At 46.4% G+C, this 23281-nt stretch overlaps 1 protein-coding gene across 6 annotated transcripts in view; it reads left to right on the top strand.

Moving 5' to 3' along the window:
- Window positions 1-23281, top strand: part of Prr5l (proline rich 5 like) — a 170593-nt gene that overhangs the window by 135492 nt on the left and 11820 nt on the right. For 5 of the 6 annotated variants that reach the window (XM_076929330.1, XM_034495974.2, XM_076929329.1 and 2 more), the window contains 3 exons: window positions 6432-6489; window positions 11574-11665; window positions 17915-18055. In XM_076929330.1, coding sequence (XP_076785445.1) covers window positions 6432-6489; window positions 11574-11665; window positions 17915-18055 — 291 coding nt within the window. Of the gene's footprint in view, window positions 1-6431; window positions 6490-11573; window positions 11666-17914; window positions 18056-19571; window positions 19679-23281 lie in introns of those variants that run through there. The other variant, XM_076929332.1, reaches the window with a different exon arrangement.

Genomic DNA, 23281 nt, shown 5'->3' with positions numbered 1-23281 from the left:
CCTCCATCCTGCCCCATGCTGCGCAGAGTAAGCTGATCTTTTCCCCCTGATCAATGGCTCATGGCCTGGGAGCCTTTCCTCTGAGCATCCTTGTCGGAAGTTTTCCCAAGCTTCATTTTTCTGTTTGCAGCCCATTTCTCTGCGTCTTGGGAGGAAATGTCAGCTCTTTCCACTTCTGGATCATTCCGCCACTTCATTAATGCGCTGTTTTGTCCATGGCCACATTCACTGATGGTGTGCCAGAAGGATGTGTTAAGTAACAACCGGCCCATTGCCAAGTCCCCACTCACTTCCTAAGGAGCTACTATTTAATAAACTGGTGGTCTGTGATTTGAGGCTGGCTGGGGAGGTGGTAGGAAGAGCCACTGGGCTAGAAGGGGTCATGAGAAAAGCAGAGTCTCCAACTCTGTTGTCACTGTCACTTAGCAAATGCCTGTCAGAACTTTTCGGATCCAGGCACTTGGCAGGGATGAGAATTCTCTGAGGTGAGATTCAGAAAGAGCAGATGCTTAGAAAAATAGTAAGGAATACCTGAGCTAAAGCTTACCTCTCTCTTTCATTCCCAACCCCCTTTGCTTTCTTCTTCTCTCCCTCAGTTCCTTCTTCCTTCCTTTCTTTCTCTTCCTTGGGTTTCTGTCTCTCAGAACCTTTGAGCAAGCCTAAGTCCCGTAGATGGCAAATTGGCGTCTTCCTGGGTGAAGTGGATGGCAGTGGTGTGATCTTCACAATCTGCAAGCTCCCTGATAAGTGAAAATGTGGCTGTATTGGGTTGTGGACTTCTATCTCCTTCCCACGGGTCTGCCACTGCTACATACACAAGTCAGATAAGCCCTAAGAGGTGTTTGCAATCTCTACACTGTGACACAGAAACCCCTAAGAGCTGTTTGCAATCTCCACACTGTGACACGGAGATCACAGGATAGGGGAAGGACAAGACCCACCTAATTATTAGCAAGTATGTCACAGCCCTGCCAGACCTGGCTGGGGATGGCTACCACCATGTTTCTGTTCAAGAATTAGTAGGCATGTGTCCAGCCTTGACCTCCATGCATCATACCTAGACCTCCACTGACACCATCCATTACTACCTCAGGGTAGGGTGGTAGTAATAGGTCAGGGTGTGGGTGTAACCCAACACCTAGACATGAAGTGTGCAGCTTCCTCCTGGAAGGTAGTGGCTCCAAACTCCCTGTGTTTTATGTTATAGTATATCTGATCATACCTTCCTTAAAACACACACACACACACACACACACACACACACACACACACACACACACGGGGCGGGGGGGTCAGTAACTGCAGAACATTGAATTCTAACTGCAGGACCCTTCAAATGCTAGAGCCTAAGAGATTCAGGAGGGCAGGCACTTGCATGGCTGCAGATTCTCTGGAGGGAAGACTCCTTCTTGACCTGTGGTGGTCTAGGCGAGGGGTGGGGACAGAAGCAGGACTGACAGCTGAGCAAAGATTCCTGCTGTGGTCTAGTTGGGGGCGGGGGAGGTGTGACTGAAAGGTGGGTCAAGCAAAGGGAAGCTAGGTGCTGAGGTGCCCCTGAGAATCCTGGAGGGCTCTGCCGGCGGCGCTGAAGGAAGGATTCCTAGTGGAATCTGAGCTGCATTCCTGTGGATTGGAATCTGGGGTAGGAAGCTCTACCCTAACCTCAGTTACTGGAAGATCAAAGCATTTGTGGCATGCTTTTCAAGGAGTTTTAGCTTCTTGGAAAATGGAGCCCCTTAAATATCAGCAAATCTGTGTGTGAGCAGACGCTGGTGACCACAGGCTCCGAGTGGAGAGAAGGACTATATAATCCAGCCGGCTCCTTCAGGCCCCACTGTTTTGTTTATTTTGATCTAAGCTACAGAATTTCTGTGCTATGTATCATGAGAGCCTTAGAAAGAATGTTTTCTGTGTCATTTCCCCTCCTAAGACAGAAATAACTCCCTTTCCTTTGAAACACATATTTTTCCTTCTAATATCTCCTTGACGGGAGAGGACCAAGGGTTAGGAGGGAGGCTCTGGGCCATCTCTTGGAATTTATTCCTTCTGATTTTTACCAAATGAAGGAAGTGGGAACAGATTTAGGGACCCTATGTCACCCCCTCCATCCCCTTAAAAACATTCTGATTCTTATCTTGACTCCTTAAAAATACAAAACAATTCTTGTCACCAAAATAGGCAGCTGATTTTAAGTTTAACAAAGATTTGCAAAGCACCAGCTTTACTCAGAATCCTGCTGGAGTCGGATACTAAAGTAAAAAGTGGTCCCTGTCCTCAAGGATCTAAATGCCTAATGGACATACTCAGTATTGTTTGTGCATGCATGTGTGAGTGTGAGTGTGTGTATGTGTGTGAGTGTGTGTGTGTATATCTGAGTATTTATGGACGTATGTGTCTCTGTGTCTATGTGCATGTGGAGGCCAGAGGCAGGATGTCAGATGTCCTGTCTCTCGGTTTCCACCTTAATCCCTTGTGGCTGAATGTCTCACTAAACCTGGAGCTGGGCTGGTACATTTGCAAACCCCAGGGAGAGCCTACTGCTCCAACCCTCTTACAGTGCTGGAGTTATACATGCTTACTACGTCAGTCCTGCCACATGGATGCTGGAGATTTGAACTTAGGTCCTCCTGCCTGCCTGGTGAGTATGTGTACCTATTGAGGTAAGTCCCTAGCCCTGGAAGTATTTATTTATTCATATTAGAACCTGGAGTGATTTTTGGTTTTGTTTACTTAATTTCTTTTAGCACCCTAGTTTACCACTGCCCCCTTAGTGTACATAATTAGGGTGATGGGACAAGATGATATGAACCCTTCCTGGGAGATGTGCCTTGGAAATGTGATCAAAGAGAGCTTGCAGATTTGTTTTGGGAGAAGGGCGGGATACTAGTGTTGACAACAGACACTCAGGAGTCTTTAGCAGTGCAGAGCTGACCTTTCTGAGAACCTCATCTGGCTCAAAGGAAGTGCTGGGGCAGATACTCTAAAGCAGTGGTTCTCACCTGTAGGTGCTTCTGGGGGGTCCCATATCAGCTATCCTGCACATCAGATATTTGCATTAGGATTCATAAAAGTAGCAAAATTATAGTTATGAAGTAGCAATGAAATAATTGAAGTGCATGGTTGGGAGACACCAGGGCATGGGGAACTGTATTAACATGTATGACATGAGGGTCATAGCATTAGGAAGGTTGGAAATCACTGCTTTAAGGTCACAGTGGGATTTGTGCTCACAGTGGGATTTGGCATGACTACTTTTCTTTTTCCTCATCTGAGCAATCTTTGTCATCTGTTTTGGCTGCCAGGAGTTCTAGATCAGCTGACATTGGACTGTGTTCTTGCTTTCTGACCCGGAGGCAGGATGCAATTGCTGGGCCAGACCTGGAGAATAGGTTGGGGCTGTGTTGTCATTCTCTGTACAGTTCATAGTAATTTTTTTCCTCCTTCAACAAAATTGGCATGCTTCAGTACGGTGTTATTCTGACTCTGATTTGAGTTCCATCTGCCATCTTGAAATTAAACAGTGGCCAGTTTCATATCTGAATCCCAGTGGGACGTTAGAATCTGGATCATGTGTGCCTGTCACAGAAGTGTACTAGTGCTTTTGATAACTCTCTTGGTACAGAGGTAGGAGAGACGGCTCAGTAGGCAATGTGTTTGTCCTGCAAGCATGAGGACCTGAGATTGGATTCCCAACACCCATGAAACAGCCAGGCCTGGTTGCATGTACTTATAATCCCAGTGCTGGGAAGACAGAGGCAGGAGGATGCTGGGGGCTTGTTGACTAAATTGTCTTGTTGAAATAGTGATCTTTAGGTTCAGTGAGAGACCCTGTCTCCAGAGATTATGTAAAGAAGAGGCTACTCTGACATCATGCACTCATAGAGGCAAGCACACTGTATGTAGACACATGCACACAAACGCACATGCCCCCAGAAGCCCCCAGTATGTCGTTAAAGTCCTGTTGTCACTGACGCTTTTTTACTTCTCACTCCTGGGAAGATGTTAAGCTCTTGCCACTGACATCACTGGTTACTAAGGATGTATGGAGGTATATGCCTGTAATCATTAGCTTTTGTAAGAACTTAATGATATGCCAGTGGTATCGTGATAATGATAATTTAAATGTTCCTAGTACAAAGAAATGTTAAATATCTGAGGTATGCCAGTTACTGTGATCTCGTCACTACACATTGCACACATACATGGAAATGTTACAAAATGAGCAACTATGTTATATGTCCGTTAACATTTTTAATGTGGAGCTGGAGAGATGGCACAGCAATCAGGAGGATGTACTGCTCCTGCAGAAGACCCAGGTTCAGTTCCCACCACCCACACTGGTTGACGCACAGCTGCTTGTAACTCCAGCTCCAGGGGATCTGATGCCTCTGGGCTTTGTGAGAACTGTACTTGTGTGTTCATATTTCTACTGAGACAGACACAGACACGTGACTGCAAACAGTAAACATAAATATTCTTAGATTAAAACCAATTGATTGAAAACATAATAAAACAGTACAGCTAGTGAAAAATGAAGAAAGCTAGCGAAAGCAAGGAGTGGGCTGGAGGCACCCCTCTAGTACTTAGGAGGCAGAGGAAGGAAGGTTACAAGTTTGAGACTAGCCTGGGCTACATAGTGAGACGTGGTCTGTAAAGTAGGTGAGCAGGACCTGAGCCACTGTGGGACCCATTCTTTTTCCACTCAACTGCATACACTGCTGTCATCAATGTTGCGCTGACTACTTTTTGTGTCAGCTTGACACAGGCTAGAGTCATCTCAGAGCTGAGAACTTCAGTCGAGAAAATGCCCCCAGAAGAATGGGCTGCAGGCAAGCCAGGTACTGTTCTTAATCAGAGGGCCCGTTGATATGGGTGGTGCCATCCCTGGGCTGGTGGTCCTGGGTGCTATAAGAAAGCAGAGTGAGCAAGCCACGAGGGGCAGCTAATAAACAACACTGTTCCATGGCCTCTCTGCATCTTTTCCTGCCTCCATGTTCCTGCCCTGCTTGAGTTCCTGTGTTGATTTCCTACAATGGACTGTAACTCAGGATTATGTTAGCCAAATATATCTTTTTCCTCCGGGGTTGCTTTGGTCATGGCGCTTCATCACAGCAGTAGAAACCCTAACGGAGACAGCTGTATTGGGAGCTTTGGGTTTTATAAAGGAGGTGAGGAGAACATTGGCTTTTTAGTTTGTATATCGCCTCTGCTCTCTATCTTCCCTACGAGGGAGCACAGGTCTTTGGTAACCTAATGAGAGAGGCCCAGAGAGGTACCAGGACGTCAGTGATCTCAGAGTTTCTGTGGCTCACATAGGGGTGGGTTTGTGTGTTAGGGATACACATACAAGATGAGAAGCTTGGTGAGAAGTCTTGGTGAGAAGCTTCAGAGTAGAGTAGAAAGAACTTAGCTTCTGGAACCAGGAAGAACAGTCTTACCGCCTATGAGCCGGCACCCATTGGTAAGTGATGAAGCATTCAAATTGTTGTGGATAGCCCTCTACAACTCTGTCATGCATACTCTGTTGATGGATACATATTCAAGGCTGCCTAAAAGTTTGCATTTGGTCTGTTTCTGTTGTATCAACTATGAGGAACCATAGATTTATTCTTTTTAAATTTTTTACTTTTTAATTATGTGTGTGTGTGTGTGTGTGTGTGTGTGTGTGTGTGTGTAGAGATACATGCTCAACAAAAGAGCAGAAAGAGTTGGACCCTACTGGGGCTAGAGATACAGGTGATTGTGAGCCACCTGATGTGAGTGCTGGAAGACCAGAGTCACTGAGCCACCTTCCCAGATGCCTGAATTTGTTTGTTTGTTTGTTTGTTTGTTTGTTTGTTTTGGGACGAAGGTCTTTCTTTGTAGCCATGGCTGTTCTGAAACTCACTATGTAGAACAGGCTAGCCTTGAACTTATGTAGATCCACCTGGCTCTGCCTCTAGAGTTCTGGGCTTGTACCACCACATTTGGCTCCAAATTTATTCTTAAAAAGAAAAAGAAGAAGAAGAAAAGAAAAAAAACCCAAACCCTCAAACCCTAGCTCTGTTTAGTTTCCCATTTGTCTAGGTTCTCCATATGGGTTTAAGTTATCAAGAGCCTCAAGGAATTTGGGATCAACAGTGAATTGGACTAGGTCCCTTCTGTATCTCTTAGTTTGAGAGGTGAGTGGGGTGGTGACTGAATTTGGCTTTTTGGCTTACTACCCTTGGGCTATGTGATGTCTCACAGTCTTCCTCTGAGGTTCTTGTTCTTCTAGGAGGACAAAGGGCTTCTTAAACTTAGAAAGCTGACTAGTGCAAGGAGCCTCAAAAATCCCACTACTGGTGGGAACTGGAAGAGTTGGAAAAATGCCCTGTAGTATAGCTTGCTTACAGTCCAGTCTTCTGGATCAGAGTCACCCAGCTCTTGTGCTCTTTGTTCTCTCTTGGCAGAACCAGCTTCTTGCAAAAGGACTGTCCTTTGTGGAGGAGAAGATCAAGCTGTGTGAAGGCAAGTACGAGGAGGTGCTGGTGCGTGGGGTTCTGACTCAGCCTCTGATGTTTGCAGGGTTGAGCCACATCTGTCCAAAAGCAGCAGACTTCCAGTGAGTGAGTCACCCCTGCCTCTTGATGCCTTCAGTGGTTTGAACCAGCTGTCCTTGTCAGCACAACACAGACTGCCTTTGCAAAAAAGGGCTGGGATGGGGTGATTTAGTGGAGACCCAGGTAAGGGGGTTCCATGATGCATCCTGGTGGTGCCCTTTGAAGGGATAGGGGCAGTTGCTCTATCTCAGATGCTTCTGGTCCATCTGTTCTGTTCCAGGCTGTTTTCCATCCACCCTTACAATATTTCTTGGGATCATACTACACAGAGGTGCTCCCAATTTGGGGACCAATAGGACAAACAGGCTCTCCCTCCATGTGATGTGATCTGACAAAGAAAATTTCTTGGTCTGTCTGTGGTTTTAGAATCCAAGTGACTGGATAGAAAGAAATTGACTAGAAAGAAAGGTCAGGTGGTAGTCTCAAAGGAAAGAAAGAGTGGACCACCCTTTCAGGTCCACTGAGGTTTCTAGGGACTTGGCTTAGCTTGTTATCTAGTTCTCGAGTGGATCTTGGCACATTTCTCACTCCCAATCTCTGTCTCTGTCTCTCTGTCTCCCTCTCTCTGTCTTTCTCTCTTTATCTCTCTTTGTCTCTCCATCTCTCTTGCTCTGCTCTTGTATCCTGGGATGGCCTCAGATTTACTACACAGCAGAAGATGACCTAGAACTTCTGATTGATCCTCCTGCCTCCACCTCCCAAGTTCTGGGATTACAGCATGTACCATGATGTTTGGTTTATACTGTTAGAGATTAAACTCCAGGAGTTTGTGCATGCTAATCAAGTGCTTTATCAACTGAGCTACGTCCCCAGCTCAGAGACCCTCATTTTTAAGGGATGAAATTGGGTGAGGGCTTGCAGCGAGTAAAAGGCACCTATGACGACATACTCTGCACACAGGTGGCCTACATTTTCTTTGTGCTTTAGCCAAATATCCTCAAGATAGGCCAGAATGATGTCCAGACACAGACTTCATAGGGCTATATCTAGCCATATACTGGGATATATGACTTCAAAACCTTGGAGGGCATTGTGTCCAGTGAAAGACAGTTTACCCTATTTCCTGAGCAAGACACCATGCCCAGTAATGTGGCACCTAGATAGATGATGAGATAGATGCTGGAAAGTTCTGGTGCTTGACTCAAAGTAAATGTCCCCCCAAAACTTGTGGAAATAACCAGTGGTAGAAATGAACACACACACACACACACACACACACACACACACACACACACACTTACTTTTTCCTCTGGACCACATATAGATTATAATTCTTGTTTCTCTAAGTCTGTAAATACCCATTAAATCAAGGCTTTGAATTCTTTGACATTGGGGCTGGAGATATGGTTTGTCAAGTAAGAAGGTTTGCTGCTCTTGTGGAGGACCTAGGTTCAGTTCCTAGTATCCATATCAAGAGGCTGTTCACTGTTGCCTGTAATTCCAGCACTAGGGGATCTGGCTGCCTCTTCTAAGCTCTCTTGGGCACCTGCATACATGTATGCATGTGGTACAAATGCACACTCACACACACACAAATAAAGATAAATATCTCATTTGAAGTTGTGATAAAACACATGATGTGCAGTGTCTGCCTGTCACCACCTCATGGTTTACAGCTCTGACTTTTGTCATCTCTGTCGTGGCCTCCAGTTCTTCACCCTGAACCTGGAAACTCACCATGGCACACTCGTGCCCTCACAACCACCGTTCACACCTTGCTTCCAGGGTTTTGACTAACAGGGATTATACAGTAATTGTGTTTTTGTTAAGTGTCTTCTTTCATTGGACAATGACCCCTCAGTCCATGTGTGTTGTCACATGTCAGAAGATTTTTTTATTGAGGCCATTTACTCCAGTATATAGCTAGATGTTTTCTTCATCCATTCACCCATCAGTGATGACTTATTTTGACAAGGAAGTTAGTGGTTCTTTGTATCTGGGAATCACATTAGTACACAGGTATTGGAAGGTGGCCCTCCAGTCAAGGGAGAGCCAAAAAGCATTTGTCCCTGGCTATACCACTTGTGTGTTAGCCTGTATATTTTGTATGTCAGTTCTGGGGAGTTATTGAAGCTCCTGGAAATGTGTAAAACCAGCTCTAAGAAACAAACGCTGAGTAAGATTGAGATGTCCTTGAATCAGGAAGGTGGATGTGTGGATACAAGTGACCCTCAAGCAGAGATGGAAACCCACAGATGGAGATTCAATGGGATGGCTGAAGATCATCCAAGATTTTGTGCCTATAAACCCAAAGCATGGCCAGGAACCCAGTGACGCAGTGCAGGCATTTCCGTGAGGCTTCCTAGTCTCAGGTTTGTGGTGTTGGAGCCCTTTCTGCACACTGAACAGACTTAGGAGGACATTTAAGAAGTGTCTTCGTCCTCAAACAGAGTAATCCTACTCTTTGGTTCCATGCATTAGAACTTCAAGAAAGGTTTTGTTTGGTTGAAGGGGTTCTCATGTCACTAAAACTAAAGTTTGGGAATAACCAGGATGCCCTGTGCCATTGCTTGTGAAGTTGCCCCGGTGCCATGGCTGCTCCCACTTGGCTTTGTTACAGTCTTCAGCTGTTTGTGACAGCACAGCTGTTTGTGACAGCAGCTACTGGGCAGGAGCCACCATCTTGTTTTCAGTGTTTTCTACAGTTGCACTGAGCTTCCTTCTCAGGATGTTTTTTTATAGCATCCTGTGTGCTGCTGACAATCTAACTTCTGTGGTGCACCAAAGGGAAGATTTGATGACAGCCATCTAGAACCTTCCATTCAAGCTCCTTCACCTTTGCAGGGAGCTGACTTTACCTTTACAAAACTTTGCAGGATTGTTTCCTTTACCTCATTCTTCCTTTCTTGGTCTGTGTCTGCTGCTTTCACAGAACACTTTCTGGAGCCTTCTTTCCTCCCTGATCTTTGCAGCCATCAGTCAGATCTAGCCTTCCAGAAGGTACCTCCCATCTTCAGGGTGGAGGGACTCCTTTATACATTCATGAGGCCTCGGTCTTAGCATGGAACCAGACACAACAGGGTTCTCGCTCCTTCCCTTCACCATAGAGAGCTTCAGATAAGGGCTATTAACAAAGCAGCCAGAACAGCCTTTACCTCTCTTTGGGGTTTATTTTAGATTTAGGAAACCAAATGTCCCTTCCTCATCCCATGAGTGAATGAATGTTGCTTATATTGAAGATGATTCTGTGTCGCTGAAATTGAATGCCAGGTCCTTTGTAGGTATTAGGGAAGCTAAACTGGAAATAGGAACAGATATGAATCAAATCATCATACATTAAAATATGTCAGTCGTGTGTGAGTGTATTAATGGTTGGGGCTGTGTAGCCAAGGTTAGGACTGCTAATGTATGCAGGGTGGGTTTTGGTTAATTGGAGGAAGGTTCCTGTAAGAATAAAGTCTGAACTATAACTTGGAGGGTTAACAGGCAAGTTAGCTAAGGAGGTGGGAAAGAAAAGTCTGGGCAGAAGAATTATCATACACAGAGGCTCTGCTGTGAGGAATCGTGGTGAGTCTGAGGGGCGGAGATCAAACCTGAATAGCCACACTCCAAAGACTGAAGGAGGTCTAGCTGAGGATAAAGACACAGGAGAAGGAGACAGATCCTCCTGGCTGTGTGGCCCATATTGTAGAAGTGTCCTCTCTCTATGAGAAAACAGAAAGTGTTCCTACCAACTAGAAAGGCTTGCTCTGTAATGTCACCTCTTTGGGTCAGATTGTGCCTCCTGCCCCTGAGAGACTTGGCATCTGCAAAAGCCTACACATTGGGCCCTTGCCACTTTTCGCCATGAAGGCTTTTTCATAGTGATCTGTTGATGTGTCTTGCGTGGTACTCTGCACATGGACAAACCTGTCCCAGACTCTCAAGTTCTAGTGGAGGACAATTCCAGCAATGTTTGATTAGTGCTTTGCCAGGGAAAGCAGAGGATTACACAAGTCTGCATCTCCCCTGACCTTCTAGCAGCTGTTAGAGACTAGCTTTGCCCTTGTTCTGTGTTCTCTCCTCAGCCATTGCTTTTATTGGCCATTAAATTAATAGACGGGTGACACTAAATGAGTCTATCAAGATTCGTTCCATGGAACTAATGGTGTTTTGCCAAACACAGCTCTTGGTGTCTTGTCTTGGCTGACCCAGTTTCTCTGCTCAAGATGAGCAGACTGTAGTAGCCCATCAGCTCTGACATCTAGGTCACTAAGCAGCTGCCACCTCAACCAGGCTGTCTCCTTCTCACATCCCTTAAGTGGCATGAGGTGACCTGTGTACTGTAGCCTGTGGGTAGCCTTTGGCTTCCTGGTGCCAGGGTGAGCAGGCACAGTCAGGAGGTGCCTCCCAGCACCCACAGTGCAACAGTGGGGAAAAGTCACACTGTAGATTTTCTTTTTACTGCTCCTGACAGCTCAAGCCCAGAGTCAGGCCAGAGTATATAACTGCAAACAGTGTATAACAACTGTGCAGACAGAGCAGTGTGCAACTGCAAATAGAGCAGTGTGTAACTGCAAACAGAAAAGTGTATAACTGTGCAAACCGAGCATCATGTAATTGTGCACACAGATCGTTGTATACCAACGTTGTATATCTGTGCAAACCAAGCAGTATATAACTATGCAGACAGACACAGCTGTGTATAACTGTGCAAACCTATCAGTGTATAACTGTGCAAACAGTCTTCGGAAGAAGCAGGTAAAGAATGTGAGGTCAGGGATCCCAGCTTTGTCTTTTAGCTGTGTATTGTTGGTCTAGTTATTTGGTGTCTCTGAGCCTGTAAGATGGGGTAAGAGGGTCTACTCATGGATAACATTTTTCATGTTATCTTCCTTTTCCGAGTTTGAGGGTAGAAAGACCCTGTAGCACTGTGGCTGTGCTCCCTAGGTCCTAGCAGCTCCAAGCTATAAGTTCCCTAGTATACTAGACTTTACATTTGAGGTGGAGCTGTCCTGTTCTGTGAGTAATGACATGTTCCCTTCCTTCTCTTGTCTTCTCTCCTGTGTGTAGGTGACAATCGCATTGAGGTTCTGGCTGACGTCTGGGACCACTTCTTCACTGAGACTCTCCCTACCCTGCAGGCAATATTTTACCCAGTTCAGGTGAGTGTCACTGGGATGCAACAGCCTGTCTCCTCCACTGACCTAGATGATCAGGCCTCTTGCTAAGAGGGGGACAGTCTGGAGGTGGGGCACCTTGGTTAGTAAGGGCTCCAGAGGTCTTCTGAACATCTGTATCTATATTTTACCTCTAACTTCAAGTGAAGGAGAGGATCTTATATATAACCAGCAATTTGTAGGTTCTTGTCAGCCTCATGGTTTTGAAATCACACACACACACACACACACACACACACACACTGAACTGGGTTTTCTTTTTTCTTCTCTTTCCTTCTCAGTTCACTTCCCCTTTTCACTGGCTTTCTCTCTGAAGTACAGCTTTAAAGTACCTTATTCATGCAATTGATCAGAAAGTGTTGGTTCATCAGGATAGCTTCAGGTGTGGTGTATCTAGTGCACTCTCACCATGCTCACCCCTTACCTTCTACTGCTGCTCCTTCCTTCCTCCCCCTCCTGCTGGTCTGCTTGAAATATTTTAAACAAGTTGCTGTTGCCCTGAAGCCGTGGGAATGGCTAATGTTCCTTGCTCTCTGATGGACTCTCACCCAGAGAGCCACATGGTGTAATTGTGCTGGGTAGGAGGCTGTGCAGGCTGGAGCTCCAGAGCGTGAGCTTGCCAAGGGTATTTAACTTCGTGCACATCAGTCCCTGCCAAACATGAGATTGGGACTTAGGGCTGGTGAGATAGCATAGCAGTTAAGAGTTCGGATCATTCTCATAGAGGCTCTGACTGTGATTCCCAACACCCATGTTGGGTCGTTCACAACGGCCTGTAACTCCAGTTCCAGGGGGTCCAAGGTCCTCTTTCAGACCCCACAGGCCCCTGCGCTCATATGCACAAACTCACACAAAGAAACAAACATATGCATATAATTTAAGGCAATAACAATAATAAGTGTTTTTCTAGAGTGTGAGATTTACGGGGGGAGACTTTTACCTCATGGAAGCATGAGGCTCTGAATTGAGATCCTAGTCTCCTGTTTAGAAGTAGCTGCACACCGGTGGTTCGGGGAAACAGGCAGATCCCTGAGCCTTGCCTGCCAGCCAGTCCAGCTTAACTGGTGAGCTAGTCCTCTCCCAAATTGCTCGCACATACCTGTAGCTTGCCCACATTCCTCTTGTCCCCCTGGGGTTAAAGCTTTTCCTGGTCTGCTTTGTTGAAATGTGAGTGTAATAGGCAGACTGGAAACAGAGCCATCAGCAGTGGTTGGAATTTCCTCCTGGAAGGCCCCAGGAGATTGCACTTCACTTATGGTGTTTCAAAGGAGCCCGGGATTTCTTGTACTCCATACCCACTATTTAACATGTTGCTCAGTGGTGTCACTTCCCATTGCAAACTTGCCTCTCACGTCTCCTGTAACACAGCATGTAGAGAAGCCTGGCTGCAGTCTGTTCCTCTCATCATGCTCAGTCTGAACCAATGCTGATGGAGACCCTCAGCGCCTGCACCCACAGATCCCTTCTTACTTGCAGTTGTCACCCCTTAGCAAGCAGCAGGTCCTCAGAAAGACAGATCGGAGGGTAGGGTTCGCTGATGTAGCAAATAAAAATACTAGGTGTTACCTTAACTTCGAATTTTATATAAATGACAAATAATGCATTCTGATTGACATACATATGAAAAAATAATTTAGCCAGCATCTGTGATAGCATTCCTTCTAGGTTCTGCCCCACAGTTACCTGGCAACAGCCAGGTATGCCTGTCTTACTATAAAAGGAGCTGTTTGTCCCTCCTCACTCTCTTACTCTCTCTGCCCCCTCTCCCTTTCTCCTTCTCCCCTCTCTTTCCATGTGTTTCTGGCTTGCCTCTCTCTCTCTCTCTCTCTCTCTCTCTCTCTCTCTCTCTTTCTCTCTCTGGCTTTCTCTCTCTCTACTCCCTCCTCAACTCCCCTCCCCATGCCCTAAATAAACTCTATTTCATACTATATCCATCATATGGCTGGTACCTCAGGGGAAAGGAATGCCTCAGCATGGACCTGCAGAGACCCCCTCCCACCTCGCCATACTGCGCCTCAACAAACATATCCTGGTTCTTTCTTTTTTATAAAACACAACACCTTGTGTTCGATCTGCTTAACCCGAAGGAAGAGGATGTACAGATGAGGGACATTTGTGCAGCAGCTGCAGGATATGACGATGGCTATGGAATGTGGGGTGTGAGTCAGGATGGGCACTGAGGGACTCAGAGCCAGGCAGGAACATAGTCACAAGGATGGTTCTGTTTTGATTCTCTTAAGAAGTGGTAAGATCTGGTCGTGCATGGGATTGCTCATTTCACTCCTCTCACCTCCAGCAACTAAGCGGCCCACTCTCTGGCTACTCTCTTCCCTATTGACCTTGAAGGGCATCTGCCTGTGCTGACTCATTTTATTTGCTAGCTGAGATTGAGGGGGAGAGACCTGGATTCAAAGCATTAGGTAGAATATCAAAGGAGGTGAGGGAGATCCAGAACATATGGGCACCAAGGCAGAAGGCACGCTATGTGGGCAGCCTGTACATTGGGTCATGTTTCAAGGACAGACATTACAAGGAAATAGACTTACTTTTACTTTTGGATGAGTAGGTAACAGAGTCTGAGGACAACCCAGGGCCCTGGTTAATGGCCATGAGTAGTAGTTGCAGGAAGCACTGATTGGCCTGTTTCTGTTGGTATAAACTGGGTACCTTACCTCTCCTGTTGAGTGCTTTTCCTGCCAGCACAGGAGGCCAGCATTTGCACATGCTGGGACCATCCATGTAAGCTCCACATCATGTGTACTGTACACATACACAAGTATGGGATACAAGGACAGTTTTGATGTAAGTTGCATCTCACACTCTGTTCTAGGATTGCTTGGATGCACTTCTCCACATGGGAGGTACCTGGTACACTTTACAGCCTCTGGTCAGGTACTAAACATTCTCCTTCCTGAGCATGTATTGTTTAACCTTAGCTTGGAAGGCTCTGAGGCAAAGTTTTTCATCTTTTCCAGTAGAGTGCTGTGATCCTCCTACGTAGCCCCTCCCAAGTGACTGCAGGTACTTGTGTGAAGAGGTACTGCCTAGAACATTCTGGAAAGGAGATGAAGTGGGAAGGGGTGGAGTAGCAATAGAAAAGCAGGTTGATTTGAAAAGTTGCCCTGAGTTTTTTGGATCTGTTGCCCACCTCCCTGGCCTGGCCATACAGGTGGCTTTGAAATGGTTGCTCTTGAGTGTCTACCATGATTGTCCTCTTAAACAGTTCTCTCCACACCCTCCAGTGTGTGAGAAAATGTGCTCTCCTATACAGGTGAGTCAGTGCATTCTTTTGAGAGGGCATTGTGGCAGGATCCATAAAATTTGTGTGTGCACGTGTGTGTGCGCGTGTGCGTGTGCATGTGTGTGTATGCTCACACGCATGTACATACATGTAGAGGCTAAAGGCCAGTGTCAGGTGCCCTTCTTGGCTGCATATTTTTTGAGACAAGGCCTTACTGAACCTGTTAGCTCACTGACTTGGCAAGGTTAACTGACCTGGAAGCCCTAGCTCTGCTTATCCAGTGCTGAGATTACAGACTTCATCTGGTTTTTAAAATGTGGGTTCCGGGGTCTCAAACTCAGGCCTTAATGCTTGTCCAGCACTCACTTTAAGGAGTCCTCTCTCCATCCTGTTGTAAAGGCAGATGTCTATAGTGTAAGTTTCCTTTTGAAGAGTGATACCGACCTGGATACACTAATAAAACTGTCCAGAGAACCATGGATGAACATGTTTATTGCAGCATTGCTGTGGTTAAAAAGGGGGAGGGGAATTTTAGTTGCCGCAATGGCAGAGTATATTCACATATTGGAATACTAAGTGTCCTTCAAGTAGTATGGGGCAGGGGAGAAGCATGGTGCCCTGATACGCAAAGATGTTCAAGTTACACTAAGCTAAATAAAAGGTCTGGCCTCAGTGTGTTTAAAGGTTCTCTGTGCAATTTTATAGAGGTAGAGACTGTCTAGAGAAGTTTGGAAGATAAACAAAAGCCTTTGAAGAGTGGTTTCTTATATGGATACCAAGAATGCTACAGAAGGTGGCTTCTGCTTCTCCTACCCATGTCCTAACTGTTTGAATAGTAGCCTAGAGATATTAATTACTTAATGATTTAAAAATGAAATCCAAAACAAAACAATCAAGAGCCACCATCCCCCTGGCTGGCAAGTGGAGAGGCCTCCAGTGCCTGGGAGGGCTCTAGGCTTCCAGGGGAGACCAATTATGCAACGTGGCTCTGCAGTGGCGGGTAGGGGGTTTCTGCAATTGCTTTCCTATTCCTTGCTTTCTGCTCTTCCCTCCAGATTGACATTCAGACGAGTTTCAAAAAGTCTGCCTGCCCTAGCCTGCCTCCTCTTTTTTCTGCCTCGTATGATTTTAAACAAACACTTCTTCTACTGATACCACATAAGGGGCATGAACAAAACTTGGATAGTTTCTGTCAGCCCCTAGCATCTTGTCTGACTGTAAGCAAGTAGCCCGGCCTAAACAGAGGAAGGAGGGGCAGTAAAGGTCACTGGATCTTGCCTTCCTAGCCATCTAGCGGTCAAACACGGGTAACACCAGCTTCCCAACTTTTTAGGTGGTGAGAGAATAAGACTGTACACGAGGGGTGCAATAAGGGAACCACTGTGATGGCTGCTCCACAGTTAGGGGGATGGTTTTTATTATGGGTAAGAAAACATCCAGAAGCACCTGGAAGAGTCCAGAGCCAAGAGGGAAAAAAGCAAACTGGACATGGCCAGGGCCATTTGGAGTAGCAAGAGGCAGAATCATGAAAAAGAGACTAGGAGAGAATGGGGGTGGGTGCTATTATAAAGGGATCTGGAACAGACTGGTGGCTAGCCGAAAACCAGGAGCCTAGTGTGGCGGCCTTGAGATGTATAACAAGTACTTGTGGATAGGGACTGAGGGAGCCTGGAGGCCAGCCACAGGTACCTGTCAATGGAGAGCCATATGTCCCTTTTGATGGGTGGGAACCCATCTCCTAAGTTCCTAAGGAACTCTGGCTTTTATCTGACAGCCAGAAATCCTTCTCTAGTCCAGCCTGAGCTAAGGCATGATGGTCATTTCTGCACATAAGTACTCTCCGATACCTAACAAAGATCAAGTAGCAATACCTTTTTTTTGTAATTTGTAATCATTTTAATGGTATAGAAAGAAAAATGTAAAACCTTGAGGGATAAATTGCAAGGTCTCAGGTGTGTGCTTTGAGGAGGGCATTGAGGATGGCAGAGATAAGGAGATTATTAACATCGTAGGCAGAGCACAGCCTGGCCCGGCCTCTAAGGAGAGTCCAGTCTCCATCTCTATAGGTAGAAAGCATTGTGGAAGCTCTGAAGAGGTGTTGGCTGATTGGAGGATGGCCACTTATGTTGGAGAGATCGACTGCCTCTGTTTCCTGCTGCTGCTGTTTCCAATGCGGATCTTACCTTGAACACCATCCTAGGAACAAGTCATATTTAATCAGGGCAGTGCGTGGTTAGTTGGTTTTATCACCTCCTTCACACACATGTGCATAAATGCAAATAAATTTTCAAAAAGTATAAAAATGCCTCTCCAAATCCCAGGGTTTCAGTAGATGAGTTTGGGAAGGACACACAAACCACAGCATCATTTGTGGACTCTACTCATTACTTACATCTAAATGCTTAGGGTCCTGCCTAGCACACAGAGCCTAGCAAATGCAAACTCTTGTAACTATTGGCATTTTATCCCCCGCCTAGTCCCCCAACAACTGAAATAGTCACACTCTTTCTACTTACTCCTTCCACACATGCCTTACTGCTTTTCTTCATTAGTTACTTGTGGTTATGTAAATTCTGACCATGATTATGTAATTCCGTAACCATGTAAGGTCTGATACTTCCTGACGTGGGATGAGCACTTAAACATTTAACAGATGAAATTGAAGAAGCAGCCTTGAAGCAGGGAGAGAGCAGTGATTATTCTCTCTCTTTTCCCGACTTCTCTTTTACTCTGTCCCACCCACTGGAATCTCCTGACAGCATGGCACCTGTTATATGTATCTTGTATTGTCTTCGAATTATTTAAGCAAGTTGAGTCTTAATGCCAGAGGAAACCAGAGCCTGGTCTTCTTCTGAGACAGCCCACAGGCCTTGCCCATTCCTGTCCTAGTCCATCCTGAGTACACTGTGAAAAACACTTTCCCAGGACTCCTTGAGGCTGGTGGGGATCCGAGAGGTACTCCCTCTCACCTCTCCACCTGTCTTCTTCCCTAGGGACAGGAGCTGACCATTCGCCAGATCTCTCTGCTGGGCTTCCGGGACCTGGTCTTACTGAAGGTGAAGCTGGGTGACTTGCTGCTGTTGGCACAGTCCAAGTTGCCTTCTTCTGTTATCCAAATGCTGCTCATTCTGCAGGTGAGCTCCGAGGGGCCCGCCCCCTTGTGCCAGCAATCAGCCAAAGGATCCTGCCATGATGGAGGTGGGGAGGAGGCAGAACAACAGAGCAGTGTAGCTGCATTCTTCTGCTTGTTTGTCCGTGTTTCCTGGTTCACCGGCTCATGTACCTTTGCTGTCAGGGTTCTGTTGCTGTACTCAGGGCTAGTCTTGGAGTAAAGGAAGAACAAAACACCCGAAGCCTGATTTCCTGGGAGCTGTGGCTTTCTTTCTCCATCCCTCGGGTGAGATTTGGGTATCCAAATACCCTCTTCCCTGAACTCCATTGTCTGGAACAGTCAGTACAGATACTAAACTTTCTTCTCCTGCTTGTGCCTTCAGCACCCAACGCAGAGTCTTGAGCTCAAAAGTAGCCGTTCATTGTGTCAGCTAGTGAGGAGTAGACATCCTTCTGCGCTCATCAACTATGCCAAGGAGCCGAGGATTGCAAACAATGACAAAGTATCTGCAGTAGTTGAGTCAAGATAGACCTAGAACTCCTAGATGGGCTTCATGAAAAAGCAAGACTGTCAGGTCTCAGAGCTCTGGCCACTTCTTGGTCTCTGTTTGGGTCACTCGTTCTTATTTTTTCTGATGCTGTCTCTTGCGGCCTGGCCTGGATGCTTTTGGACTTGGACTTTCTTGTTTATGGAATTCTTTGGACCAGATTAGACGTGACATGCCATGGTGTTTGTTTCCAGGGAGACACTACCCAGATGGCTCCATCCTGTCTTCTCATCCCAGTCTTAAATCAGCCACAGGAAGATGAGCTAACACTTCTCAGGCTTTGGTTGTTTGCCAGGTGCAGGCACAAGGACTATAAATGTTCTGTTTTCCTTAAACAGTCCAAATAAACGCTTTATGAGGTCAGTGTTGTTGTTATTCCCATGCTCCAGACGAGGAAACAAAAAACAGGACGCTTATGCAGTTGAGTGAGGTTTCTCAGCTGGTAAGAGGTAGTAAGATCCTAAGATGCAGAACTGTGAACATCCTACTCCCTCCTGAAGGGAAGGGATCTGGCTGGCTGGCACATGTTGGGCTTGGGCATCTCCTTTGCCCAATCAATGGTGACCTTGAATGTGGTCAGATGGGACCAACACACTGTGAGGAGCACTTTCCCATGGATGGGTGTGCAGTCTCAGGTTCCTCCATCATGGGCTTAATAACTGATGGGATATCACCAGCCCCATCTCCCCTAACTACTGTGCTTTTGACTATCTTGAGGTTATTTCTCTGTACATTCCCCTTTCCTGTAGTAAGAAAGGAGGAAGGGTCGTCTTAGAGATAGGGTGGGTATCATTCTAGAGCCAGCCTAGAAGGATGGGCGTGGCAAAGCGTTTGCAGCTTACAGGTGAAATGCTGAATTAGCTCCCAAATACGGAGAGTGGAGAAGGAGCCCCTGAGGATTCTGGGAGTGAGGTTAGGAAGCTGGGCTTCACTTTCTGTTTCAGTTTTCATTTATGAAACACCCATCCAGTGATACTTACTTCCCCTTTAGCTGTGCCAAAATACCTGACAAAAACAACTGAAAAGGGGAACTGTCATCTTCAAGCTTACAGTCATCGATGCAGAGAAGGCCACAGTGACAGGAAGGTGAGGCAGTTGGCCACACTGTATCTTGTATCTGTATCAGCAAGTAAAGAGAGATGAATGCTGGTGTTCACCTGGCTTCCTCTTTCTATGCAGCCGGAGACCTCAGCCCAGGCAATGGCTCTGTCTACAAGGTGGGTGAGTCTCCTCACCTCTATTAACCTAACTTAACCTAGATAAACTTCAGAGATGCTGCCCAAGGGCTGTTTCCATTGTGACAGTCAAGGTCAACTGCCATACATCTCTTTCTATGTGTGGCCATGGCTGCCTTTTGAGGTTCTGAGGTTTGTGTGGAACAACCCAACAATGCATGGCATCACCCCCTTAAAGCCCCTAAAGATGCCCCAGAACCTCCATCTTTTGGCCTGTCCCATTTACCACCACACTGTGCACATGCAGTTTTTTTTTTTTTTTTTTTTTTCAGCTGATCTTAGGGAATCTGCTCAAGTGGGTCCCTGGGCCTACAGCCCCTCCATTCCTCCATCAGACATTAGAACCTGACTCTAATACTGACCTGGTACTGTGGCTTTCCTGGTCCCTGCAGCACTTGGTGCTCATTTTTTTCTCTGCTCTAAACACTGTTACCTAGAGCAGTCAGAGCAAATCTTAAGCTTCTCCTTTGTGCTGTGCCCTCAGCACCCTTGCTTATAAAAGTAGGTGTTCATTGAGCATGGCTCAGAAAATGATGGAGCCCATTAGGAAGAACCCATGGTCCCTGGCCTGAGTCCCATGATGACTTTTTCCTTTAGACGCATGGACTATAGCCCGAGAAGCTCTGTGGCTGTGTTGAGTTTCTGGAAAACTGGACAATGAAACAGTTCCCACTGTGGATCTTCTTGTTTTACCCACGTCAGGGTAATGGAGGGTCAGAGAGGTTAGCTGACTCACTCGGGTATAAACTGAACTGTGTGAGCTGTCAGCCATTCCTCATCCTTTGCTCCCTTTACCTCTCAGCCTTCCTTCCTGCCTCCTCCTAGGTATTGGAAATACCCTTAGAACTTCTAAGATGGTCACACTCCAGGGCAGGGCACTTGGCATCTTTCCCCTCTTAGCCTCCTGGATCAGGTTTCCTGGACCCTTTCTCTCTTGGGAGATGCAGAGCTGAAGCAGGGAGGAAGGCAGCAGTCAATGTAGGTTTTTCCCTTGATCCAAATCTGTTTTCTAGGGCCTGAGGGGCAGCATCTTTGGAGTCTGGATAGGATGTTCAGGGAATCCACTCTGGGACCACTCTTGAAACAGGAAATGTACTGTAAATTGTCCAATTCTCCACAGGGACATGAGACCTGGGCATGATATTCCCAAAGCGACCTGACTCTGATACAAGGAAAGAGAGCCATTCTCAGACTTCAGCTCTCTCTTTCCCATCAGTCTTCCAAACTTTCTTGAACTAATTCCCCCTTCTTGGACAATATAAGGGCAGCTCGTGCTACACTAGGCAGAGAGCTCCACTTCTCAAGGGGTCCCACCCAGAGGACAAGGAAGCCCTTAAGTGAGTATGGGGCCCTGCCTACCAGGCAATGTGCGTGACATTGTCCTTAGAGGGCTCTGTCCTTAGTTCTGTAGTCTCCCATCTTTCACTGAACGTTCTTAATACTTTTTGAATGTAGGGTTCAGCTTCTTTGTTTCATACGGGGCCAGGAAAAGTTGTCATTCATAGGCTGTCATGTGCTGAGTGGTTTAGCAGAGAAAAGGCTGAAGATGTCCTCAAGGGCCATGTCCTTTGGAGTGCCACTCAGTTGCAAGCTGTGTTAGCATCCCTCTTGCCCCTTCACTTTGCCACCTCTTTTTCCTGTCATGTTTCTTTTGGAGGAAAAGCTAGAGAAGATACTGATGTGAACTATCAGAAGAAAAACGTTTCTGGGCCTCCAAAGCTAATAAAGATGGTTTTATGGCTTGAATCACTCTACCCTGAGGTCTGGTTCCAGGCCCCTTTGCCTTCCTATTGCCTTGAGTGCCCCCCTGGGCCAGCCTTCACGTGCCTTCCTGAGTCAGTCAGCTTACTTTCTTTCCATGCTCCTTTCCAACGCTAAGCATTCTGCTGCTTGAGCTCTGGGAGAGTGGAGCTGGGACAGAGGGTGTGGAGAATCGCCACGCCTGTTGCCAGCACCACCAAGCTCATCCCAGTAGATAGGCACTTTCTCCACGGCTCTCTCTTCCCTTCCCGTTTTAGTCCTAGACTGCAAACTCTGCTTATATTCTGTCAAACTCTGCATAGCCTCTTTTCAGGCTTCTTGTTTTCTTAAACCGTCTAACATCTAGGCATCTGCATCTTACTATATGTAGCCAAAACAGACCAAGGAAAAGCCCCTTTACTTGATAACCACACCTCAACCAGGGCTTCCTAATCTGCAGGAGTTGGCCCCACTTGCTTCACTCCTCGCTCAACTTCAGGGCTGTGGTGAGTGTTAGCTTTTTAAAGGGAAACCATTAAGGATCTATTTTGAGAATTTGAGGAGATAATCTTTCTGGCTAAGCACCGAGACCCCCTGGAGTCTCCCTTTTTTGCCTGCTCAGGCCCTTGTCCCTTTCTGGTCTCTGGGTCTTTACTACCCCTCAACAGGAGGTCATGCTTTCAAGCCCCTTGCAGTGAGAAACAATTCACAAGGAGCCTGCTGCTTTTCTAGAAAGTGGATTTTTACCAGCTCCTTTCCAGTTTGAGCCGTCATGTCTCCCTTCTTTCCTGCTCAAGCCCTTGTTCCTTTCTGGTCTCTGGGTCTTTGCCACCTGGCTTTTACCTCAAATGCAAGTTTGAGGACTCCTACTGTGCTGTACTGCAGAAACACACCTAGAACCACTTTCTAAGTCTTCTTTCTCCTGTTCTGGACTTTTCTGTGCTTTTTCTCTGTTTTCTAACCTGGTAACAAGTGGTGGTCACATAGGCTCAGACCCAGACATCTTGGGTTCCAGTCCAGTGGGGGATTTGTTTGTTTGTCTTGTCTTGTTTGTTTCTGTCATCTATTGGCTGTGTTGCACTAGGTAAGTTTCTTAAGCCTCCTGGTCTTTATTTGTAGGCATTGGAACCGGGGCCTGTCCCTGGTTGTTGGGAGGCCTGTGTGTTTGTTCATATGTGATGCTTTTGTGAAATACCTGCTTGCTGTGGGTAAGCTCACCACTCTTCTGGGTGTAGGATAAACATTGGACTTTACCACCCCTACCCTTCACCTTTAGAGTGAGAATTGGAACTATGCCACCTATACTGTCCTGGGTGAGCCTAGATTCTGTTCTTAAAAGGCCCAGTTTCTGGATTTACTTCTTAAACTGGATTTACTTCCTATGTATGTATGTATGTATGTATGTATGTATGTATGTATTGTTTTTCAAGACAGGGTTCCTTTGTGTAGCCCTGGCTGTTTTGGAACTTGCTCTGTAGACTAGGCTAGCCTTGAACTCAGGGATCCACCTGTCTCTCAGTGACTGTTTTAGTAGACGATCATCTCCCATTCAACCTTCTTACTGATTTTCAGTTGCAGGCCCTGCATCTTCATTTTGTACAGGGCTAGGAAAACCTGTCATTTGTGTTTTGCTGGGCAACCTGGCAGAGGGGCTGAGGAATGAGGGCTGCTCCCTCTGAAAGGCTCAGTGTAAACTGTGTCCCCATGTCCCATGTTCCTGGGAGAG

This window comes from Arvicanthis niloticus, chromosome 2 (assembly GCF_011762505.2).
Source record: "Arvicanthis niloticus isolate mArvNil1 chromosome 2, mArvNil1.pat.X, whole genome shotgun sequence".
In the NCBI taxonomy this organism is placed as follows: Eukaryota; Metazoa; Chordata; class Mammalia; order Rodentia; family Muridae; genus Arvicanthis; species Arvicanthis niloticus.
This window is presented reverse-complemented; position numbering and strand designations above follow the sequence as displayed.